This window comes from Egretta garzetta, unplaced genomic scaffold (genome assembly GCF_000687185.1).
Source record: "Egretta garzetta isolate BGI_Z169 unplaced genomic scaffold, ASM68718v1 scaffold622, whole genome shotgun sequence".
NCBI lineage: Eukaryota > Metazoa > Chordata > Aves > Pelecaniformes > Ardeidae > Egretta > Egretta garzetta.
This window is the reverse complement of record NW_009258780.1, coordinates 167,768-191,206: the sequence shown is the minus strand read 5'-3', so window position 1 is coordinate 191,206 and position 23,439 is coordinate 167,768. Positions and strand designations below refer to the sequence as shown.

Here is a 23,439-nt window from a genome sequence, read left to right as displayed (position 1 = left end):
GTCCCAGGCAAGCAAGCCGTATTCCTAGTTCATTCCCAGAATGTCCCAGGCAAGCAAGCTGTATTCCCGCTACAGAGCCACAACCAACGTGAAAAAAAGCGTACTTAACGCCAGGAAGAATATTCCACTTTAGGGAGAGAGCAACTTCCTTAACACCATCCACGGAAACTTAATCACTTGCAGGTAAGCTAACCACATCACTTCCCCACTCAGGCACATTTCAAAGTCACCCAAGCATGCCTTATCTAATTATTTTTTGCAGCGTTACTCCTATGATTTAATCCCGTCTGAGATCATTAGACACTATGGTACCGTAAGCGAGCAATTACGACACTGACCTCTGTTCTAGGGGACCTGGGCAGGCAAGTGCCTTTGTCATCTATCAGAGGGTAATTTTCTAATTTGATTTAGAGCCTCTCTAGAAAAAAGATAATTTACTTAGCCGCTAGCTTTCAAGGACTGCCTTCAAGCCTAGGATACACAGTACATCTTAGGGCAAAAAAATAGGTTTAGGAAGTTCTCTCACTGCAGACACCCACGCCCCAGACAAGAGCACTTTGGCATCCGACGGTAACTCGAGTTTCCCATGGGAACTGTAATTCAGTGAAAATTCACTATGGATTTTAATTTCCCACTCCCCCCCGACTTTTTGCTTGCTGCAGGTGACAGTAAGATTGAGAGGAGACGAAGGAGAAACTTGCAAATTAACACGAGGTGCAAAACCAAAGGTAAGGAAGCTTTTCTACGCTGCAGGGACAGGTAAAAAGGGCAACGTAGTACAAGCATCGTGCCACAAGTGGGATACCACACCGCCTGCCGACCGCTGGCTACTGAAAAGCCGCAGGTCTGGTAGCCGTGGACTACCAGGGTTTTACTAAAGCCATGCTCTTCCTTCCAGCACTTTCCCTGCACAAAGACAGTTTGTAGGAGGCAGGCAGCCACCGAAGGGGAGGCCCCATATCTGAAGGCACGGGTAGGGCGAGCGTCCCATCGAGGCGTGCGGTGGCTCTGCGGCCGAGAGCTTTCTGCGCCACTGAGGTCCTCCCCTTCCTCAGGATGCTGTGGAAAACCGAAATCAGGACTCAATAGTCATAAAAAAAATGACTCCCTGCTGCCATTGCACCACCCGTTACTCCGCAACTACCGGAAGAGAGATAAAAATACGAGCACTAAAAATAATTTCAGATTCGGCCCCGTGCTGGGTCACAAAGAACTAGAATCGATGCTGGTTTTTGCTCCAGGCAGATTTAGGTGTGACCACGTTCTTTCAAAACACTCGACAGTCAAGGGAGACAGAAAAAAAAATAATCAGCAAAACCAAATGAGCGCTCCAAGGTTATAAATTCCTATAAATTTACAGTATCATCCTGAATTTTTAAGTAAAATGTGGCATTTGCAGGGGGGGAGTAAGGGGGGAAGTCACTGTTGGAAGTTCCTAGGAATGGATGAACCTAAAGAAAAACAGCAGAGCAGAAAATTTAATTGTAAGCAACGAAGCAAACCCCTGCAGGTAAATGCACCAAGCTTGGCTGAAGGCACCTCCCACTGGTAAGGTTAAATTCAAAGTACCTCTGGGGATGCAACTCTCGGGATGGTAAAACTCAACAGATGGACTCCTCTTCTGCACATACGCTGATGGGGAGGGATAACAGCAGCAGATACTAGCTGTCACGGGTACTTAAAGACAAAAAAAAAATACATAAACCATTCTGGCATACTTAAGAGTCCAAGCTCCTTTTGTAAAAGCACAATAGGCCATCCTCTCCACACGTGACTTCTGAAATCAGCAGCAAAAATTCTATTACCGGCTTCTTCACGAAGAACTAAACACCGCCCTCCCCTGCTGAAGCAGATTTTTGCACGAGTTTTAAAAAGGAGAAAAAGAAAACCAATGTTTAATCATAAATACTTAACCTACATAAATGTGGGAAGGAACAGAAGGGTGACTTCTCTTGCTACGTGTTCGAGTCAGGATTAATAACAGAGCAAGACTCCAAAACTTGGGCTTTCGCAATTCTGCTCCACTCTCCAGAAAACAAAGTCTGAATCATTGATCATCTGAATTGTTATTAACATGGTTTTATTTTTGACTTAAATGAATTTCAGCAGAAAAATCCAAACCGTTTCACCCAGAGGAGGCTGGTGTGTTTTTTTTTTTTTTTCCCCCCCTTTCACATCATAGAAATGGGTAAAAATAAAATAAAATAATCCTATCTGAGGCAGGATGCCCAGAAGGCATTCGTTGATCGATTCTTTTCCTAGCTAGGTATCTCCGTTCTCTCTTCTGTGTCATCAAACATCTTACCCACCTAGTGTAACAGAGGAGCAGAAGATTAAATTGATAATACCAAAAAAAAAAAAAAATCCTGCAGTGGGACTACACGCCTGCTTACAGCTGAAGTCCACCAGGAGCGCCCGGCCCCCAGGTTCGCTCCTAGCCTTCCCCCACCTTCCCCCCGGGAGGAATCGTCCTTACGCAATTTCCAAGAACCATGAGCAAGCTCTTCCCCTCCACCCCCAGAAGCCTGCCGCTTATCTCCCACTTTTCCCCCCTCTGTTTCTGCTATCTTCGCTGGGATCACTGCTATACCCTCTCCACCAGTTTGACGTAATCCTCCCCGTTGACTCGCTTCACTGCCCCAGGAGGGGGATTGGACTCTCTGGGAGCAAAGGACGGAGACTTATGCTGGTGGTACCCGAGCCCACCGGCATTCCTTGGCTCTTACCGCGCTGCTTCTCTACTCTTACCTTGGGTACCTTGACTACAGTCAAGATGCTTTGGTATCATCTCTTGAAAAATATTTTTTTTTTTTTCCTACTTTTCCTTCCTTCGCCTCCCGTCCTCCCTGGCTGCAAAGCCACCACGGGTGTTATACACACGCTGCTCTGAAGAATTCAGCAGAAATAATGCAGATTCTTCTCTTGGACAGCGAAAAGATACCAGTGTCACCAAACTTTGTTATAAGATGTATCATTAAAATACCTACGCTGCTGCGGTTAACTGGAGGGCATAGGATTTAAAACCATTAGCCTATCTTACCAGCAACACCTATAGCTGCAAAAATGCCGCGAGCGTCATTGATACGGTTTCCTTCCAGAGACTCTCATGGTGTTTTAGGAACGTACTTCCAAGCTTCCAAATAACTTGCTCATCCTTATACACCAGTGTGTTAGGGTCTTATTTGCCCTGTAATAAAATGCACTAAAAAAAAATCTCACAAAGGAACATGTGAATTTATCTTTACATTAATCAAGAGTTTTAACAGTAGACTTAGTCGTACAGAAGCCCAACCTTTTCTACCATTCCAATTTAAGGTTTAGTTTTTTCAGTTTTTAAGCACTGCCAGCCTACAATGAAGTACTTTCAAGCATGCTAAGATCATCCTCTCAACTTGTGAACTACACAACTTTAACACTTATCTGTAAGTGAGAATTACTGCTGGAGGTAGAGTTACCAGATGTAACAAACAAAGGTTTTCTTGTTTCTTCCCCCGAAGCTTCTTCTAAAAAAAGAAGGGTCTAAATTCAGTTTAGTGCACACTTCATGCAAGGAAATTTTCTTCCAGACTTCTCAGTGACAGATTTTCTGACAGTCCCAGCCACTCTAAAACACACGGAAGATTATACAGTCCTTCTACTGAACAGTCTGATGGACTAAACAGAGGCCTAGCAAGCTTTATTTAGCATTAACTGGTTTTATTATTTACAGTGTCATAAAGCAGACTGAAGAATTAAGAGATGCACAACTGAAAACTTCTCAAGCATTTTATTTCATAACCTAGTGTATAAAACTTCAACATACAAAAAAAAAAAAAACCAAACCCGAAGTGAACTAAAGCAAAATCTCTTAACACATTTTCTCCAAGAAAGCTTTACCTAAAGGCTCAGAAGCAGTAAACATTCAGCCTATTTAAAAATGGGATTCAGAACAATCTTCACACTGGCAGGCTGCAGAGTTATGAATCAAACGGACCCGGGTTTGATGCCTTCTTAAAAACGGGTAACTTGCTGTAAGCGGCGGTGTTTGTGGGGTTTGTTTTTGGTTGTTTGTTGTTTGTTTTTTTTTTTAAATACCTAGTTCACTTTCACAACCACAGTCTTGGTTAGTTATCTTCAGTGAAGCGAATATGTTTACTCGTTTGTTGAGTCTTTTCAAGTCTCATTCTTTCCGCTTTAGCAATCAACTGCAAATGGGAAAAATATTGTAGAAGAGATTAGAGGAAAACTTTGTTATGATTTTATCTCACAATCATGAATATTATTCTCTGATTTACCAAACTTTGTAAGAAAAAGCTAAGCTTTGAGCAGCTGAGCTAACCTGTACATCTGACAGGAAAAAGTTAAAGCAGCCCTGATAAAATTTATTTCGGTGTTGCCTCAGGACCATCCAAAATAGTAAGGCATCTCTTCAGCCTCTGGACACCGCAGCATCTTTCATTCCATCCCTTCTTCTTCCCAAAAGCACAGTCTCATGCAGTAAGTTAAAAACCCCTGCCCTTGGGTCGGATTCATGCTGTTACCGATGCAAGAAAAACAAGGTCAGACCATAAAAAAAAGAAAGCCTTCGGAATATTGTGTCATTTTCTACACTCAGTTAGGAAAGAAACAAAACCACTGAAATCCAGATGGGGGCCATCCTTCAGGCCGGGAAAACAGCACGGCACATATCACAGCCCTGCTGGGAATTCACCTCAAGAAATAACGGTGCAGTCTGGAGGAACACGGATGCTAACTCAAACCCCTGTCTGACCAGGGATTTGTTTGTTTTCAGCTGCATTTCAGGAAGATTGCCTGAATTACCTGGCTCCTGGTTAGCTGCTCCCAGGACAGAGGTATGAAAAATGCTCCTGTGGAACACAGCTAACCTGCCAATTTTCAAATTCTGTGTACTGTGTCTTCAGGCAGAAAACAAAACACCGAGAACAATGTTAAAAGCATACTTGTTTGTAAAGCATCCATACTTGGAACATTCACCGGTTTAACCCCAGTACTGCAACAAAGTCATACTAATACCCAAAAGCAAAGGTGCTTTGTTACTGTGATGCCCTGTTAAGATTCCTTCCATAAGCAAGAGCTCATCAGGTAACTGTTACACAAATAAGATAATAAAAAAACAAAACAAAAAAGAAAAACCAAAAACAAAATGCAAGGAACAAGACAGGCAGCCTAATCTGAGTAAGAAGTGAGAAAGCAGGAACTCTGGTGAATCTAGGCACATCTGTAACCCACCAGCACAAACCCACATCAACTGATCCGATGGAGACTACTAGAACAGATTAGCTGGTGCCGAGGCAAAGGGATACTCGCGCACCAGGCAGTCCAGTAAAGGGTTTGCTAGATTTGAAAAGTTTACTTTTACTCTCTGGTATCTGAAAAAAGGATTAAAAGAGTTAAGCTCTAAAAAGAAGCGAGGAGTACAGGGGCTCATTCATTCAACTGATGGGATTGAGAATCACAGACGCTGGAAGGGAGGCTTTAAGATGTGAACTGCCCAGTTCCTATCAGTGGGTGTTTCTATACCAGCACCTCAGAGCTGGAGGATTTGTGAGAGGCTTGAAGGATTCCCATTTTCAGCTGATTAATCCAGTATCAGCACCTATTTCTAAGCACACCACTTATTCATATAGCCGACCAGGTACCCAGCCCTTCCATCGTTACCAACTTGAGAGAACCAGGGAAAGGGGCTTATTTGTGCTCTGGAGTGGGACCTCTCCCCACCGGCAGGCGCAGAGGGACCGTCAGTCTTGCAAGGACACAGCCCCCGAGCCCCAGAAGAAAATAGGGTGGGCTGTGCCCAGGCATTCCCACTATCCTCCCTTCCCATATATCCTGCAAATTATTCCGCCCTCTGCAAATACCCGATTCTCACTTCCTCCCCAAATGCCTTTCACTTCTACCACCACTCCCACCTCCTTAAGCTCCCCCCTTTCCTTCTAGGTACGTGGGTGTACAAGGCGTAAACCAGGGTCGGCAGCAGCTGCTGCCAGAAGACAAGCACCCGAGGGGAAGCCTGCAGGCCCTCCCGCCTTTGCCTGGGGAACAGAAAACTCCAGTCATTAGCCTAGAAAGTTTAAGGCTACTACAGACCGAGGAATGGCGTCAGGTCTGCAGGAACCCGCACTGCCCTGAAGAAACAGTTCTGGCAGGAAGGTTTTTAATCTGTATCAGTACATCACTAAGGTGGTTTTGTCGCGTGGTTGAACAACAGGCTAAAAAGAACACGGATTTGGAAGGGGCAGCAGAGGGGCCACAATGAGCCCCCAGCCCTCGGGGAAAAGCCAGACACTGAACACCTTTTTAACCCCAAAGGGCGGCTAGGCGGTCATCAGAAGTTCTGGGGACCCTTGGGGTATCTAGTCTCTTTTGGACATGGAGTTTACTACAAGAACTATGCCAGAGAAAGTAAAATCACTACCACTTTTTTTTGGGGGGGTGGGTGGGTGGTGTGGAGAGGGGCACTACCCCCAGAAACGCTCTGCTGAAGTGATCATTAACCCTTACCCCGGCACACCACAGGACCCAGCGCAGGGAAGCTGAGCAAGCCTTACGCTTTTTAGGACACGTGGAAAAGAGGAGCCCCAAATCTGCCTCGGGTTCCACTCACAAGCATCTCTGCGCTGTTACTGCGTACTGCCCGTAACACGAGGCAGCCCAAGAAACGAGATGTATGTTCACTGTTACTATAAATACTCCCATTGACATCACTGCAGCTATATAGCTTAGAGGAATTTAACTTTTAAGCCTACGTTTAAACACTAATTGAAAGGAAGTACAAGATGCTGTCTTTATTATAACTCTGAAACAGCTAATAGGCAAGTGCTCGTCTTCAAAGAGCCATCTTGTAAGGGATTTTAAAGCCTTCAACAGAATAGATCTTTACAAGAAAGATACACTGATGGTATGTTCAGCTGTACATGTTTAATTATGAATCACTATCACTTTTTTCCTCCCTTTTATTGTGACCTTCAAAAGAAGTCAACTTCTGAGTACTTCGGAAGAATTTTCAAACAAAAGATTAAAATGAATATTAATGAACAAAGAAAGAAACGCTGGTTTTCTTATTATCAGTCTGTATTTCTGGAATTCCGACTGTCAAAAAGTAAGGAAAGGGTTAAGAGTTACCGACTACAGGGAGGCATTCTTCTCTTGATGCTTTGCTTAACGGCGTTAGCATTTAAATAGCATTCACTGAGCTTTGAAGTTAACACCTCCCAGTGTTGCAAGGTGATGGGTAAGGGGGAGGAGCAGGAGCTCGCACCCTCGCTGCTGCTATTGTTAGGCAGAACGCAGACAGTTTATATTTGCAAGCCTAGATGAGGTACATTACTGGCCAATTTACACCAGTTTGGTCAACAAATACCAATCTTCAAAAGATGAAGAACAGAAACTTGAGAGCAGGACACCTACAGTCCAAACTAAAGTCAAAGGTGCCACTGGCACCTTTTGTTTGAAAAAGTAAAAGTACATTTAAAAAAAAAATAAATAAAATGAAAAAACCTGGCAGCACTCAGTAAAAGGCTCCGAAGCTGCACAGTTTTCACATTCCCTTACTGCTTATATCCAAGAATTAATGGCTAGAGCCAATGCCATTTTTATACTTTGAAGAAAATTAAGTCAGTCACTTGGGGAAATTCTTACACCTTTGTTTAAAAGCATGAGATTCATTTGCCTACGGGATCTCCGAAAGAACAATTAGACAACAGTAAAAGGCTCCGAAGCTGCACAGTTTTCACATTCCCTTACTGCTTATATCCAAGAATTAATGGCTAGAGCCAATGCCATTTTTATACTTTGAAGAAAATTAAGTCAGTCACTTGGGGAAATTCTTTATGCACACCTTTGTTTAAAAGCATGAGATTCATTTGCCTACGGGATCTCCGAAAGAACAATTAGACAAAGAAGATAATACATGCAAAATTCGCCTTGTACAAGACAAGGTTTTGACCTGTACAAGTGCTGTTCCTTTAGGTCAAGGTAATATTCCTTTTTCATTATATACAGAAGAACTAAGAAATTTTTGGTATTGTGCACAACACCGGAGCACCTAGGAAACAAAAAGTCTCCAAAGTCACCAGAAAAGAATTAAGGTCAGATGATTTTGAAGTTTTGCAAGCGACAGCATAAAGATCCAGGTTAAAGCCAACTCAGAAACCTTATCTGCCGCGTGTGTGAAGTAAACCTAGCAATAAAATGTCTGTGAAATACTCTCCGGCTCCTCTCTTGTCAGGGAAAGGATCTGACTGGCTTAATCAAGAGCCCTTCATGCCCAGAAGGATCTGCTGGGGCAGGAGTGGAGCCTGCAAGTTCATTGCAAGACTCCCCCAACGCCCCGGCCTGAGGGGCGCACCAAGGTCAAGGCACTACACGGAGGTAGGTTGTGTCCGGGAGCCGCTCAGCTGGGGATGCTTGCGGTGGCGCTTGGATTCGCCCGGATCAGAACATAAAGACACGCTGGTGCATAAACTCTTGACTACACCGCAAAGACACCAGCGTTCACCGTAGTGCAGAACTGTACGCTAAAAAAATAATTGTGTAGATGGTCAGCAAAAAAGATACTAATTCTGAAGAAAACCATCTTCTTCACCACACTAGAGAATTAAGACTGAAGCACTAGACTATCACACTAGAGCAAGTCAAGACTGCTTAACTTTTTACTGAGCTCACCCAGGCAGGGTTTTAAAGGAAATCCAGCTTACAAATTAACTTCATGCCTTTAATCAGGGACTCAACTTTCTCCGATTGACTTCATAAAGACAAGCTTTGCAGTTGGCAACTGGACCAAGACAGCCACACGGTCTCTATTTTGTGACTGTAAAACCCTGCTGCCAAGTCAGCAGAAAGCAATTTTACTGGGTTAAACAGAGCGCCAAATGTTAAAGTACCGAAAAATGCAGACCTGCAGAAACGGTGTCGTATTTTCAATCACGGCTGTACAGGAAAATAAATTTACTTGCAAATTACCTTCTCAGTACCCCGTTTCTTTTCTCGAGGCTGGTTAAGTTTAGCTTGTCTGTCCACTAAAATCTTCTGCCAATAACGTTGCTCATGATCGCCTTGAAAAACAAATTAACGTTACAGTACATGAATAGAAGTATTCAACACAAACGGATGCAGTGTTTTTAGCTGTGATGAGAAGGAATCTTTTCTAACCAAGGGTAAACACATGCGAAAATACCTGTCTACCTGTCGGGGAAACCTAACAAGCATTTCCCCATCAGTCCTAAATTTCATAGTCAGAGAAGTCATACGGCATTGCAACATCTGACCAACACACACCGAGGCGAGCAAAGAAAAGCAAAACTCTGCCCCAAGAAGCTTAAAGCTGACACTGAGGTCTCTGTGCTGTTTATAAGCTGGACAGGACCTAAATCAAGGTCCTACCATTTTGTTAAATTTAGGACTGGATTGCTAAGGTATCTAACTAAGTTTTCTTCATCCAGCAGTTTTACAACCTTAACAAGAACTGAAGAAATATGCAAACACCGCTCTCTACATGTAAGGAGCAGAAGGAGGTCAGTTCTAGCTGAAGTCTCACCACAGAACTGGAGGCCCTTTGATTTACTGATGTACTCAACCTCTGCCTGATTTTAAACAGCTACCTAACAGGAAAAAATAAAAATTGCTGTAAGAATGACTGAGATAATTTTGTTTCATCAAAACCACCGTTAGAAGCAAACTGCGGGGACTTCATGGGCGGTTTGGAACATTTGAACATGGGGGCAATAGGAGAGGAAATAATTTTGCAGCTTTTTTCAGGGGCCGTTCTGCAGTAGGAAGCAGTTTGCCACTGTTTCCTCTGGTTTGTGCTGTAACTATCACGATGGGAATTTTATGATGTAATGTTGTACGGTCTCATGGGAAGTCTTCAGTTACCGGGAAGTTTCCCAGTGATCTTGGAAGAGACTCCTGCAAAAGTTATGGAATTTATAATTCTGAGAACCAATTTTGCATACATTTTAACAGCATTATTTTTACATTCAATCACAAGAACATCTAAACATTATCATAGACCTTTACTACCTTGTTAGACGAAAACCTGAAGACATGTCAAAGTCAGTTTCTAAAAAAGTAAAATATTACTGGAAAAGCTTTAGCCCCTGCAGTAAAGATTCTTTCCTTATTCTTATTTTCTCTCACTTTATGCCGCCAAGAAAAGCAGAAATCCTTACTGTGAGTCACTTGTGCTGTTTTTCAGAAGCGTTTCCATTTCCATTCTCATTTCAATGAACCAGTTTGACAAAAAAAAGTCTTAAGGCTATGAATGGAAGGCTCCTACAATGTAGTACTTACTCCTAATCTACTACTACACTCTTTTATATAAGGATACAAAACCAGAGACAAACACACAGAGCACAGCACACATTTTACAGCTGTAAAATGCTGTATTTCAGATTGTTTCTGGATCTCTGAAATTCAGAACACTCTGGAGACAAATCTATCTCCAAATGACATCAGCAGCATTCAGTGAGTCTCAAACTTTAATTAACTTTAATATTATGATGAAGGTTAATGCTTCCATTATAGCTTTTCCTTCTGCAATCTCTTAATTGACATTTATGAGGGTTTACATCCCTGCATGCATGGAACTGGGCCCTGTGCAAGGATCTGTGCGGAAGCGTGGCAAAATATTTAAATACACAGAGGAGAGAATCTCATCTGGATGACTTTACCTCTTTTTTTGGGCATTTAGGATTTTTAGTGCATGTCTAAAATCTAAAAGTTTATTGATAAAGTAACTACGTTTGAGAGAATTTCCCCCCTCCCACTGCCTTCTACCCCTCGCTCCCATAAAGAGCATTCTCCACACTTGGAAGACTAGTCCAATCCAATCCAAGAGACAAATTTAGAACAGCAGAGTCATTTCACAAAAAAAATAACACACATTAGGATGAAGTTCCAAAGTAAGCCAGTAAAAATTTTACTGTAAATATAATTAAAATGAGGCATTACTCTGGCATAAGATATTCAACTTCCTGAAAAAAGAAAGATTAATTAGAAGGCAAGTGCTAAAACCACTGCAAGTGTATCCACACTGTTAGATCCTTGTCCTGTTATTTCACACATACGTTCGGTATTTTCAAGAAAATCTTCATTTAAAATTCTTTTGCATCATCAGAATGTGTATACGTAAAGCTGAAGTGTGAATCAAGTTTTATAGCCCACTGCCACTAAAAGAGACGTAAATAAATCCATCTCAAAATAACAGAATTAAGTTGATAAAGGCAAGCAAAATTGTTATTTTGCTTTGAACAGCGGCGTAAAACCCATTTTAGCAATTTCACTAGCATGGCAAAATGAGAACACTTGGAGAAAGAAATTGCAGTCTTTTCCCCGACCAAGATAGCTCAATATATCCATAAAGCTACCACGCGATACAGTCCTTTTCACAGTACTTAAGCCTTCTCCTGTACCACCATTAAAAAGAAAAGGAAGTCTTACCAGCGAGAACTTCAAATTTCCAGTTGTTTTTGATCTGTATTTCTTTGTATGATTTCATGACAATCTGTGCATCCTCAGGGGTTTTAAAACGGACATGACATTCTGTGTCTCTCTCCAGCATGTCAACATAAGCAACATCAGCCAGCACTGCCAAAGCATCCTACCAAAGCACGCAAGAGAACACAGACCATAAACCAGACTTTAAAAAAAAAAAAAAAAAAAAAGAACATAAAGAGTGGCTTTTTGACCATTCGATTTGTACGTCATTGACATTTTCAAAAAGGTCAGGAAGTAAAAGGCAGTAACTGAACCTTTTCCATCTGATCAAGGAATCTCTCATCCAATAGTTTTGAATATAGTTTCCTAATAAGGTCAGAACTGAATTGCAATCTATGAGCCTACAACTTCTATTTATCTCCCATCCTGCCCTCCAAGAACAGTTTAAAACACTACCTCCTGAAGTTTGGGGGTTTTTTTTGCGTAAGAATAATTTTACTAATGGAGCATCAGTAATTATCCAGTTATGTCAATACTGTATCTGTATGGACTTTTTTTAAAACAAGAAAAATTATTTGTGTACTGTAATATTGATATATGTCGGTCCAACAGAAAAATACCTAACTTGATTCTGTGCATGAAATATATAAAAGCAAGCTCATTCATGGCAGATCATTTGAGAAATGAATAGTAGTAAACCAACCCTTCCTATCTTTATGAAGTGACCTCTGTCTGAAAGTTTTCACTAAGGGCTGAAGGAAGAAGAGTCACAGAGCTCTTTCAGATCAAGTACTCCACTTGTAATACCTGCTGTTAGGGAAATTAACTGAGACCACACATTCCTAGCCAATTTTGTTCACAGCAGGCAGCTCAAGGAAGATGCTTCCATTCAAGAATTACACACACTGCTTTTAACCCTCCGCTACCAAGGACAGCCTTAAAACACAACTTAAGCGCCACTGCCGTTGAGATCATCGGAGAGCCAACCAAAGCAGCTTTCCACTCTTCATTTTGGTACCCCAAAGTCATGCTTACAACACAAAAACTACAACGAGGCAGTTTACTGCAGTTGGCAAATGTTATAATCTCTGAGAAGCACCTTTATAGCCAAATATGGAAGTCGAAGTAAAAAATTAAAACATCAAAATAATATTAAAACTACTCTGCAAAGACCTTTCCAGTGCACGGAAGTAATTAAGCCTGCCACACAAGCAGAAATACAGATCAATTCTGGAAGTTGATTAAGGAAAAAAAGACCTGGGTGCATTGCTTTGCAGTAGCTATGACAGTCTAGGAACGCAAGCAAAGCAAGGTTTTGTCCAAGAGTTGCAGCCTCCATAAAAGCAACCAGTATGGCCAGAAAAATCCAGTGTGTGTCAAGTACAGTTTGCATCTTTCACTGCTGACCCAAAAAAGGGCTGGTGCACCCTAAAGATTATCACTTCTTCCAACTACAGTTGTATTCTGCAATTGTACGCCTCCCCAAAACCCTTGCCTGATTCGTTTGCTAACATTTTGTGAACTATTTTGCCTATCTGCTTATTGTGGGAACCAAAGATGTGATTAATAACGGGAAGGGCCACCCCAAATCTTATTTGTCTCCCTTTACTTTCATAAAACATTGTTTTTCCCTGATATGCTTCTGTAAAACCAAACCAAAAGAATAACTGGAAACACCTGGAAATACCAACCTTAAGTTTGTTTTCAGCTCTAGCAGGAACAGTAAGCTCACCTCCTGACCACATTACATTAAGTTGTGACACAAAATTCTCACAGTAAAGTGTATGCTGCAACCAAAGGGCTCTCAAAGGTTACAGTGACAACTACTACATCCTCTCAGTGTCTCCAACACTCAGACAACTGCCTACAAATACACCTAGGCAGCTAAGTCCCATGAAGCTGAAACCCCATCATCAGGTTTTTTTCAGTAAGGGAGATCTCTCTCAGCTTGCTTCGCTTTTTTTCCCCTGTAACTTCACAGCTGCAAGCAGCCCATGACTTCAAACAGACCACTCCGTTACAAATATGGGTAGTTTTGATACGTCATCTCAGAACTCGCATTCCAAACCGTTCTCATTGTCTTAAGTGGTCTCAACATTTATTCCAACATGAGTTAAAGTTGTTCAAATTCTCTCCAGCTGTTATTCATCCAAAGTGCAATTTGTGAAAGAAAACGTTCTCTATCACATTCACGGAAAATTCAGTTATCTGGAAAAAGCCTGGTATTTCCTTCAGAAAATGTGTAATATTTCCACTGCAAAAGGATGCAGCTTAAAACTGCTATTTTCCTTAGAAAAAACTATTCTACTTAACATGTGTAACTTCCATATCCTGACATGAAACAAAATGTAATTTACTCAACCCCCCTTTTTTTAAAAAAATTGAGAAAAAAGAGCACTTGCCATGGTGGGGGGGGGGGGAAGGAAGAAATGGGTGAATGAATTACTGGAGAAGTTCTACTGCTGTCAGTCTCATTCAGCTGGAGTTTTTGTAATTGTGAATTACTTAGTAAAAAAAGACAATTGTTTTTTCACGCAGAGAGCATTTTCTTGCCCCCAAATTCCTGTTAATGCTAAACCCCTAATATACTATTACAGATTTCTTGATCTGAATTGTGCCAGAGTGACTGGCGCAATGGCAAACAAATACAGAACACTGCACCCGCTTTCCCTTCAACTTCTCTTTTTAAACTGGAAAGAACTACTCGTCCTCTAGAGCTTTTTTATTTTGTCATTACTTTCATTATAAACTTGACATTGCTGGAAGCACTCTAAAGGCTGTTTTTTGCTTTGAAACATCCTCTTTACCACCCTATTTTGCCATTGTAAAATCTGCCATTCACAGGTACTAGAGAAGAATCTGTACACAGCTACTGGCCAAACACAAAAAAAAAAATCAGTACGACTTGTTTAAATGGTATTCCATATTCAAACATTTGGGGGGCACTGTAAGAGGAAAGGCTAACAGCTACCCTGAGGTTACAAAGGCATTACCTTGATCTGCTTCCTGCCCGGCAGGGGCTCAGTGCTAATGATCTTCACAATTACTCCACTCACAAACTGGGGCCCCATTGTGTTAGCCTTGGCAGGAGGGGCTGAATCTTCACTGGTGGCTGGTCAATTTGAAAAGAGGGAGGGGGGGGAAGCAAAAGAAAAAAATATTACATTTATTAGCTTATCAAATTGAAGATGCTATGTAAGCACATAAGCAACGTGATGTATGCACGAAATGAAACAAGAATGATCAGACACTGCTACTGCAGATCAAGTCTTTTTTTTTTTTTTAACCTAGGATCAAGACTGTTCATAAGGTAAAGTCAAAGTGAGTTAAAAAAAGGGAGAAAATAACTCCAAGAGAAGTCTTGGAGAAGTTTTTACAGCCTATAGGGTCTCCTTATAAGAATAATTGATATTCTATTGATTACAGTTAATAGTTGAACCCTCAATTCTAGAGTGATTAAAAATAAGCACAGGCATTGAAACATCAGTATTGAAGTCAGTGAAGTACAGAGGAACCAGAGCAAAAAAGAACAATTCTCTCTATGAAAAATGCAGAAATTTATCTAAGAGGACATAATTACAAAACTACTTTTAACCATAGAGCTGATAAAAAGCAAATGCAAGCCATTTTTTGAATGCCTTACTTGGAGAAATCGTTTGGTAAATTGCTGCAGGAATAGTCAAGCCTAAGCAAATCAGGCCCAGGTTACATAATCAAAAAAGCTAACTCTGGATTTACCTCTCTGAGGCTTTTATAATTACAATTACCTAAGAAGATCTTTCATGTTAAGATGTGGTACTGGAATACACTGAACTCACTTGTTTAGTCTTTACTTAGAAAATCCCTTAGTCTAAACGAGGGAGGTTTGCTTTTAATAATATTTGGCATTCAGAGAAAGCACCAGCATTGTAGAAAATAAACCTATTTTGCAGTGTTTCTGAAGGACCAGTGTCCTAAATCACTAATGTTTGTGTACTAGAACCATGAAGAGGACAAGACAAAAAACCATCACAAACAGGATTACATCTGTCATTTTCAGATTGAGGCTTTTTATGTGCACAAGATTCCGTTTCCATCTCACCCATGGGCTCAGGTTTGATTTGAGACATTGTTTTCTTTAAGGAGGCCATACTGGCTTTTTGAAGGGCCAAGTATTCTTGCTTCAAATCCATCCATTCGGTCCTATAAGCAGCAACACAGGCATAGAACGTCAGTTATACACAAGAAAATAATATTTAGAAACTCAGTGACAAGACAAAGCAGTTTACAAATAGCTTAAGCTGAACTTGGTGAGCAGCGCAAACCATTTGTACCATTAGAGATCTCCCTGCCCTGAGGTTAAATTAAGCCTTGACAGCATCTGCAATTTTATTATTTTGCCTTAGCTTTTAATATTCTAGGCCAGTTCTAACAAGAGCAAGCTACCCTTCAAACAGAGTGACTCCCAGATTTGTCTTACATATTCAGAAAACATATAGAACAGCCTAGTAAACTGTTTTCTACTGGAACTACACAGAGCGGAGGCACTAAATTCAGAGACAGTGAACTCTGAATTCACTGAATTAGTTCAGTGAACCCGCTCCTGTGTTACTATATTAAGAATCAGTCATTTATTTTCTAGAAAAATCATTGATGGAAAATCAACAACTGGTTAAACTCACCAAAAACCTACCGAGATAAGAACATTCCTTACCATTCAAATGCATTTTGGTTAAAAAATACCACCACATGGAAGCAATTTATATATTTACATACATTTAACATGGAGATGTTTCTGCAAACAGCTAGAGCTTTGCTCCACAGAAACACAATGCCTATAGTGCCACTGTGAGAACGACTCATTGTTACCCTAATCTGTGCTATCAAACAAGCTGATAGAGGATTTTTAAAGAGGAGGATATCTTGTGGTAATGGTTTTAGCTGTTAACATTGACAACTGTATACTTCAAAAAAGCATCCAGACTCACCCAGGATCATACATTCTCAACAGAGCAAAGACATTAAAATAACAAAAGACCCACGTAATGATTCTTTGAGATAAAAAGGCAACACCATTCCATAGCAAGGTATGGTATAAATACAAGCTCAAGGAGGTACTTCTTGTTAACTTGACTCCAAGGGAGAGAAGACCATGGGGAATGAGTCAGGCAAGTATTTGCAATGCTTATGCTCTTCTAAAACTTCTGTACTTTTGGTTTTTTACCCTCTTTGCTACAGTTAAACTAAAATTTAAAACTCTTTCTCTGTATTTGATGCAGTAGTCTCAGAAGCGCGGTGGAAGAAGACGAGCATCGTCGATAAAGTACCCTTTTTTTGTGGACCCCTTTTACTTTAACATGGAGGTGCTTTCTGTGATTTAAAAAAAGTAAGTGCTTCCATGTTTTAGTAGAGGTGAATCCTGACCGCAATACTCACATACCACCCGGGATATTTTTTTTTTTTTTTTTTTTGGTCTGCTCTTCAGTCACAAGGTTTTTAGCTCCGGGAAAAGAAAAATGGAAGGATTTGGGGCTGTAAGCAGATGAAGGCATCCTTCTCCAACGAGAACTAAAAGCATAAGCGTTACTGAACAAGGCAACTTTTCAGTGGTCTGTGTGTTCAAAAACTTTTGAAGCAACTTTTGAATTTTAAAAGGACTCCCTTCGCTTTAACATGGAGGTACCTGCTGCCTAAAAAAGTAAGTGCTTCCATGTTTCAGTGGCGGTGGACCCTGATGTTCTTGAATGTATTTCTAGAAATTTGCTACAGCTCAAAGAAGCCTGCTTACAGTAATATACGTGTATGGTTTTTTATTAATTGCATTATCAGAACATTGTATATAATACCATGCTTTGGCTTTTAGTTATTTTTTAGTTACAATTTAGTTTCTACTCTAAGGACCCCCACAACTTAAATGTGGATGTACTTGCTTTGTTCCCAAATAGTAAGTGCTTCCATGTTTTAGTGATGGTGAATCCTTTTTTCTCAACTGAAAGCACTTCCCTTTTCCCAGAAAATATACTGAAACAAGATATCAAAATTAAACATGTATTTGCACATGCGGCCTCCGTGTATAACATAAAAAAGCACTTTAAGATGGCAAGGACCCCCTCTACTTTAACATGGAGGTACTTGCTGGATGCCTACAAAGTAAGTGCTTCCATGTTTTAGTTGCGGTGACTCCTCAGAGCCCAACAGTCGGGAGAAATAAATATTTTTGTCGAATGGCATAACTTTCATCCATGAATTAGCTAGCAAGGACTCGGGTGGCAGAGGTATTCTAGGCAGACTTAAGAACTCTTGGTGTTTGAACCTTTTCAGCTACAGGCTAATACTGTTGCTAATATGCAACTCTGTTGTATAAAAATTGGAATTGCACTTTAGCAATGGTGATGGACTGTCAGACATACAAGATGTTAAAAATATTCTAAAGGTTGGAAACGCTGTAAAATTGTTTGTGAGCCTGTTAAGCAATAAAAAATTCAATAAAGTATGTGCAAAACTCTGAAATAAAGTTTCCTGAACAACCAACACATACTCCAAGAAAACACTTGAGTATTTAAAAACAAGGTACAACAATGCAATGATACTTAAACAATGCCCAATGTTTTGGAAAAAAGGTTGACTAGCTAAAAATACAATAAAAGAAACTAAATGCAAAATTGTACTGCCATGTAAAAATGAACTTATTTCATAATTTGGGAACAAACAAGGAAGTTGAGCCTACCCAGCCGGAGCTGCAGGGGGTGTATCAATCAAAGTTTTCTAAATTAAGAAGGCAGGTTTTGCTGTGCCACTGCACTGCCACACAAGGGAATTTACTCCACAACAGTACCCAGTACTGGTGAGGAAAAAAAAAAAGTGAAACCATGGAAAATGGAACGCTCTCATGCTACAAACATGCTATGAAGCAACTAAACAAACACCTCCCCATCCACCAGGTACCGTAAGCTAGTCACATCGATTAGTTTTGTAACCTACTTGGAGAGTACTCGGAGCGGAATGACTTCTTCACCCATTTTGTGCCTTTCTTTGTGTTTTTTCTTGTGTTTCCTTTTAGATTTTGAAAGGGATGTGTCTTTTTTATCTTTGTCATCTTCTGCAGAAATGTCTACATTCAAAAGTCCCAAAGAAAAATGTTTAGTTCCAATACTGACAAAAACAAAGATATACAACATGGCCTGAATTAGTTTACTTGGTTATCAAGAACAGTTTAATGAATACTGGTTCTTCGATTCAAATCTGAATGAAAACGCTCACAGAAAGCAGCCTCCACTTTCATCAAGTACCCGAGTTCAGCCTCTAATCATGGACTCTTGTTAACCCAAATGTGATTTCAGTGCTGTTTCTTTTATTCCCTCCTTTGGCTCCCCCCCCCCCCTTATCACATGTAAGACACTGGGATCAGCAGCTTTTTTCTTTTGTATTTTTCTTACTTATCTAGATTCTTATACTGTCGCCATCTGCCTAGGCTGTTTAATCCATACTTCACTTCAGTGAAGTTCTATTGACATTAACTTTGTGAACGATTTTTACTTCTGATGAGATTTACCTGCTTCAGGGTTGAAAGTTCTTTACTATTCTCCATGCACCTTATCTCCTTGGAATGGCTCATTACCAGGTTTCAATTTAACTGCAGGGAACTCCACATATTCCTACACTGACCTTGTCATGCCTCTATCCTATCAACCATTTTTCACCTACTGACCCAGGCAGAACCTCTTACCAGTTAAGTTTTCAGTCTTTCAGAGACAGAAATTCAGCGTCTGAATCTTTCACCAGCGCTTGAAAGTTTTACTCCCTAATCTTTACTCCAAGTCATAAACCTATTAGCCTCCAAAAGTCAGTTCACTAATGCATTTGTATTCCCCACATTATTCCAGCTGTGTTCCCTTTCCCGACTTGCTTGTTACCCTCTAGCATAGCAAGGTTACCATTTACTTAACTTCGGCCACTATAAAGACAATTTCAATTGCAAAGAACACTGTTTCTTTAACTCAAGTTTTTCTCCTTAGCTAGGTTTTTCCCTCATTACTAAGCTACTACTTTTCCCTCATTATTACATTTCTATAAGAGATACATCTGCCATTTGATTTCATTCATGCTTATCAATCATGAAAATACTACAAAGAGATGCAACAAACTTTACCATTGGAATCTTTCAGGGCTTCTGCTGTTTCTTCTTTTACAGGATGAACTTCATCCTTTTGAACTGTTTTCTTCACTTTCGGAGCTGATGTCTCACCATCTCCAGAGCTGGTTCTTTTCCTCTTCCCCGGCCTGCTTTCCCAAGGTACCTCTGAGCTTTCTGTCCTGTCCCATTTTCTTTTCTCCCTCTTTGAGGGCTGCCTGTGAGTCTCCGTTCCCTCCATTTCTGAACACTCCGATGGAGTCCTATGTCTTTTTGACTTGGGTGCTTGCTCTGTTGTAGTGTGTGCGTTTGATTCCTTTGTCTCTACAGCTGCCTGTACATTGCTCTCTTTCTTAATTTTGGATTTCTTCTTTTTCTTCTTCTTCTTCTCTTCTGCATTGAAAACACAATATTTAAAACTGCCAATGATTAAAAAGTAGATTAGATTAACTGATCTAAGTAAACAATCACAATACCACGTGTTACGATAATCTGGGATGTTAAACGTAACGCCTGTGTCTGCCATCTCTAACTACAGGAGAGATGCAATACATCGTCCCAAAGTTCTTCCAAGGCATTTTAAGCAAAAGAGAAAAAAAATCCACACAGATAAGACTCTCAGTCTCACAAAGTGAGAAAGACCTCTGGGTCACAAGGGCAGCTTGACTACAGGACTCGTGAAGTATTTACTCTCAAATTAAGTAAGAGAAAGGAGGCAGACTTGTTTGCTTCGCCTTAACAAATGCACATTTTATTATATCGCCCCTTACTTGTCTTTGCGAAGAGACACCCTCCTCCCTCCAGGCCAAACAACAAAAGCAAGAAAATAAAAGGACTGCCAATTTGTATTCTGAGAATAAAAGGAGATACTCAGCCCAATTAATATATCACAATATTTATGTAATGAACAACTATTTCCTATGAAATTAAAGAAAGTTAACCTAACCAATCTGGAAGAAAAAAAATTATTTCCAATACCGTCTACTTGCTTCAAAGTTATAACAGGCAGGACGCAGCATGAGGCAGTATAGAGTATCTTAAGTGGGTTTAAAAAGCATGGTTTTTCTTTGATTTTTTTTTGTCCTAACAGTTCCTGGTGTAACAAAGAATTAGTGATAATAGTGAGGAATATAACATCTGATTCATCATTATGCTTATAAAAAAGATGTCTGAAGTCTGGGAAATTGTATTAGGCCATGAGCAACATGGAAAAATATTTCAGCGATCAAAGTTGCAACATAGTCCTGTGATGCTGACTTGTAAGTTATACCAGCCTGTATTTATTGGAAACGTGCTCCACCGTGAATTTGGGATTCTTTTTCTCAGCAATATCCTCCAGGTTGTTACGAGTAATTACAAACCATATCAAGTGGAATTGTAAACACGCTGTAAAAAGTTCATTCCACTATAGACCGCTCTGCTCAAATAGCTGTTCCAAAGAGGAAGAAAGGCAAAACCCCCCAGTTTTCATAGTTCTCTCACAGGAAGTTTCAGCAGAGAGAATACCACAAGGTTTGCTCTGAAATATGTCAGATGATCACAAACTCATCTGAACAGCACTAACGCTTAAGTACAGTTTTGCTCTTCTGTGCATATCTTTCCTTTCAATACTGAAATTTTTTTAAAAAGAAGCCGTGTCAAATTTGTCTTTTGCTAATGCTAAACGCTTAGGTAATGATTAATTGTACAGTCTGAAAGCTGCTCTGCCAGCCTTACAGCGCCTAATGGTGGTAGCTGGCAAGAGAGGAAAAAAGAAACTAAGTTGTTTATCACGCAGGAAAACAAAAAGGCAGAAATTTACTTTTAGTTTTACACTTTCATTCTTAAACCTATGAAGGCAAACAGCCAGCAACATGCAAGTTTTTAGGAAACGTAAGGTTAGAGTGCAGGAACACAGCTGTTCTCTCTTCAGAAGTTGAGGCACAAACCAGTTTGTTTCTTTATCTTAATAACTTCGTAGCACTTACCTACTACACTGCTGTTACTTGTATTCAGTGTAGGAACAGGTTTATTCTTTACTGTTTTTGGGAAAATCCCAGGTTTCCGGGGTGCTTCTTCTGGTGGATTATTCAAAAACTTAAAAAAAAAAAAAAAGATTAAAATCCACAAACCATTACTAAAAACCATATATACTTTTTTAAAGAATCTCCATCCAAGCTAAAACCAGCAGTCCTATATGCATTCCAGAAAGACACAGTCCCTCCTGACTCCAGAGGATGCAGTTCTTTCTGTACTTTTCGGTGGGTTTTCTTGTTGTTGGGGTTTGCTTTTTAAGGGCAGAGCTTGCTTGATTTCACATTCTTAGTGTGGTATCTTTATGCATCTGTTACCATTATGACATTGAACCATAAGTGTTTTTAAACTTTCAAATCACATTTAAATACAGAAAATGAGGCAAGACCATGCTTGTCTAATGAAATTTAACAGCTATTGTACTGTTACACAGAAAAATGTGCCAAGAGCAGCCAACCAAATTATAAAAAAAAAAACCCAACCCCTCTATGCTTCTACTAAATCTCCAGGTTATTAACAGAATTACACATTTAAAGAATCGCGGAATTGATCGGGGGTCTGGCAGTAGGAGACGGACAGATAACTCCCGTTTTTAAATTACGGTATTTTAGGAATTTCTCTCAGATTCAGTGGGTGAACTACAGCGTCCATATCACAAAGTGACAATTGGGAAGAATGTTAACAGACCAGAGGCACCATTACTCACCTCAATAGCTTTCTCTGCTTGCTCTTTAGTTTCGAATTCAACAAAAGCAAACCCCTTTGGATCGCCGGTACTTTTATACCGGGGTATACTGATGTAAACTACATTACCACACTTCCCAAACACCCGCTCAATCCAACTGTGATTGACATTTTTGGGAAGCAGCTCCTGAAAAAAAAAAAAAAAAAAAAGCAAGAGATGTCATTTTCTCACTACTGTATTGCCACTGTATCAGATGGGTTACTACACAGTCTAATTAAAAAGTTGTCACAACAAAATATGTTTGACATGACAACATTGAGAAACTTTTTTTATTTCAGTAAGTATTCTTTTCAAGAGGTCATAGTAAAAAGAGTGATCTGCAAATGGATCTGTAATCGCTCACATACCTGTAACAAATACATTATAATATTTAATTTAGATGCTTATCTTCTTCCTGTGACAGATACCAAGACCTGACCTGCAGATGCATCTTTGCAACATGAAATATATTTGCAAATTTAAGACCTTTGAGCAAACGTAATCCTGCATTGTCTCAAACTATCCACTGCAAAGCACAAGGATTTTTTTTTTCTATTGTTGGTAATCCAGGTATCACAGAAAGAATTCTTGTAGGTCATCAAGGAGTCACTACTCAGACTGATAAACTCCTGCCAGTAGCTGACATTTTAAAGCTTAGCAGTTAGCACTTACAGCCTACTCGATCAGATGAGGCAGAAAATTTTAGCCAGCTTCTTGGATGATAAAATGGTCTGATTTTTATTTCTATAAACCCCTTAATATAGAAACACATTTTAGCAGCTTGCAGACATCATGTCTCAGTTCCTAAATATTTCCCTTTGCCATAAATTTCTAAACAGACCCAACTGAACACTTTAAAAGCCTACTCTCAAATTCATGCCTCAACAACAATAGAGAGTCAGCAATACTGCATTTTTTTCATGGCAAGTTACTGCGCTAGAAGGTTTTCCTTGTAGGAAAACATTACTCATCACATTCAGGTAGAAAACTATTTTTGCATGAACTTTGCCCGCCTGAGAAAAATGTTTCATTATGGTCTGGAATAAAGTTGAAAAGCCAGTTACTTAAAGCTTTAAAAAATGTTATGGGACAGGCACAAAATAATGGTGTGTGTCAAAGTGTATTTTATGTTAAAGCATATAGAAAAAGTAACTAA

General features: G+C 40.1%; 1 protein-coding gene and 1 long non-coding RNA gene across 8 annotated transcripts in view; both read right to left on the bottom strand.

The window, feature by feature from the left end:
- Positions 1-32: 32 nt before the first annotated feature.
- LOC118451730 lies at positions 33-2,058 on the bottom strand. The gene is made up of 3 exons (XR_004841276.1): positions 1,915-2,058; positions 1,570-1,677; positions 33-1,059 (listed from the first exon to the last, which is right to left on the bottom strand). It is a non-coding gene; the product is annotated as an uncharacterized LOC118451730 (long non-coding RNA).
- Positions 2,059-2,187: 129 nt separating this feature from the next.
- The window catches only part of LARP7 (La ribonucleoprotein 7, transcriptional regulator), a 29,467-nt gene continuing 8,215 nt past the window's right edge, over positions 2,188-23,439 (bottom strand). For 2 of the 7 annotated variants that reach the window (XM_035889087.1, XM_035889086.1), the window contains exons 5-14: positions 22,266-22,430; positions 21,514-21,622; positions 19,565-19,939; positions 18,397-18,526; positions 15,461-15,618; positions 14,430-14,548; positions 11,440-11,599; positions 8,962-9,053; positions 3,877-4,184; positions 2,191-3,503 (exon numbers count right to left, since the gene is read on the bottom strand). In XM_035889087.1, the coding sequence (XP_035744980.1) occupies positions 4,104-4,184; positions 8,962-9,053; positions 11,440-11,599; positions 14,430-14,548; positions 15,461-15,618; positions 18,397-18,526; positions 19,565-19,939; positions 21,514-21,622; positions 22,266-22,430 (1,389 nt within the window). In that variant the 3' untranslated portion in view covers positions 2,191-3,503; positions 3,877-4,103. The other 5 variants (XM_035889084.1, XM_035889085.1, XM_035889089.1 and 2 more) reach the window with 5 other exon arrangements.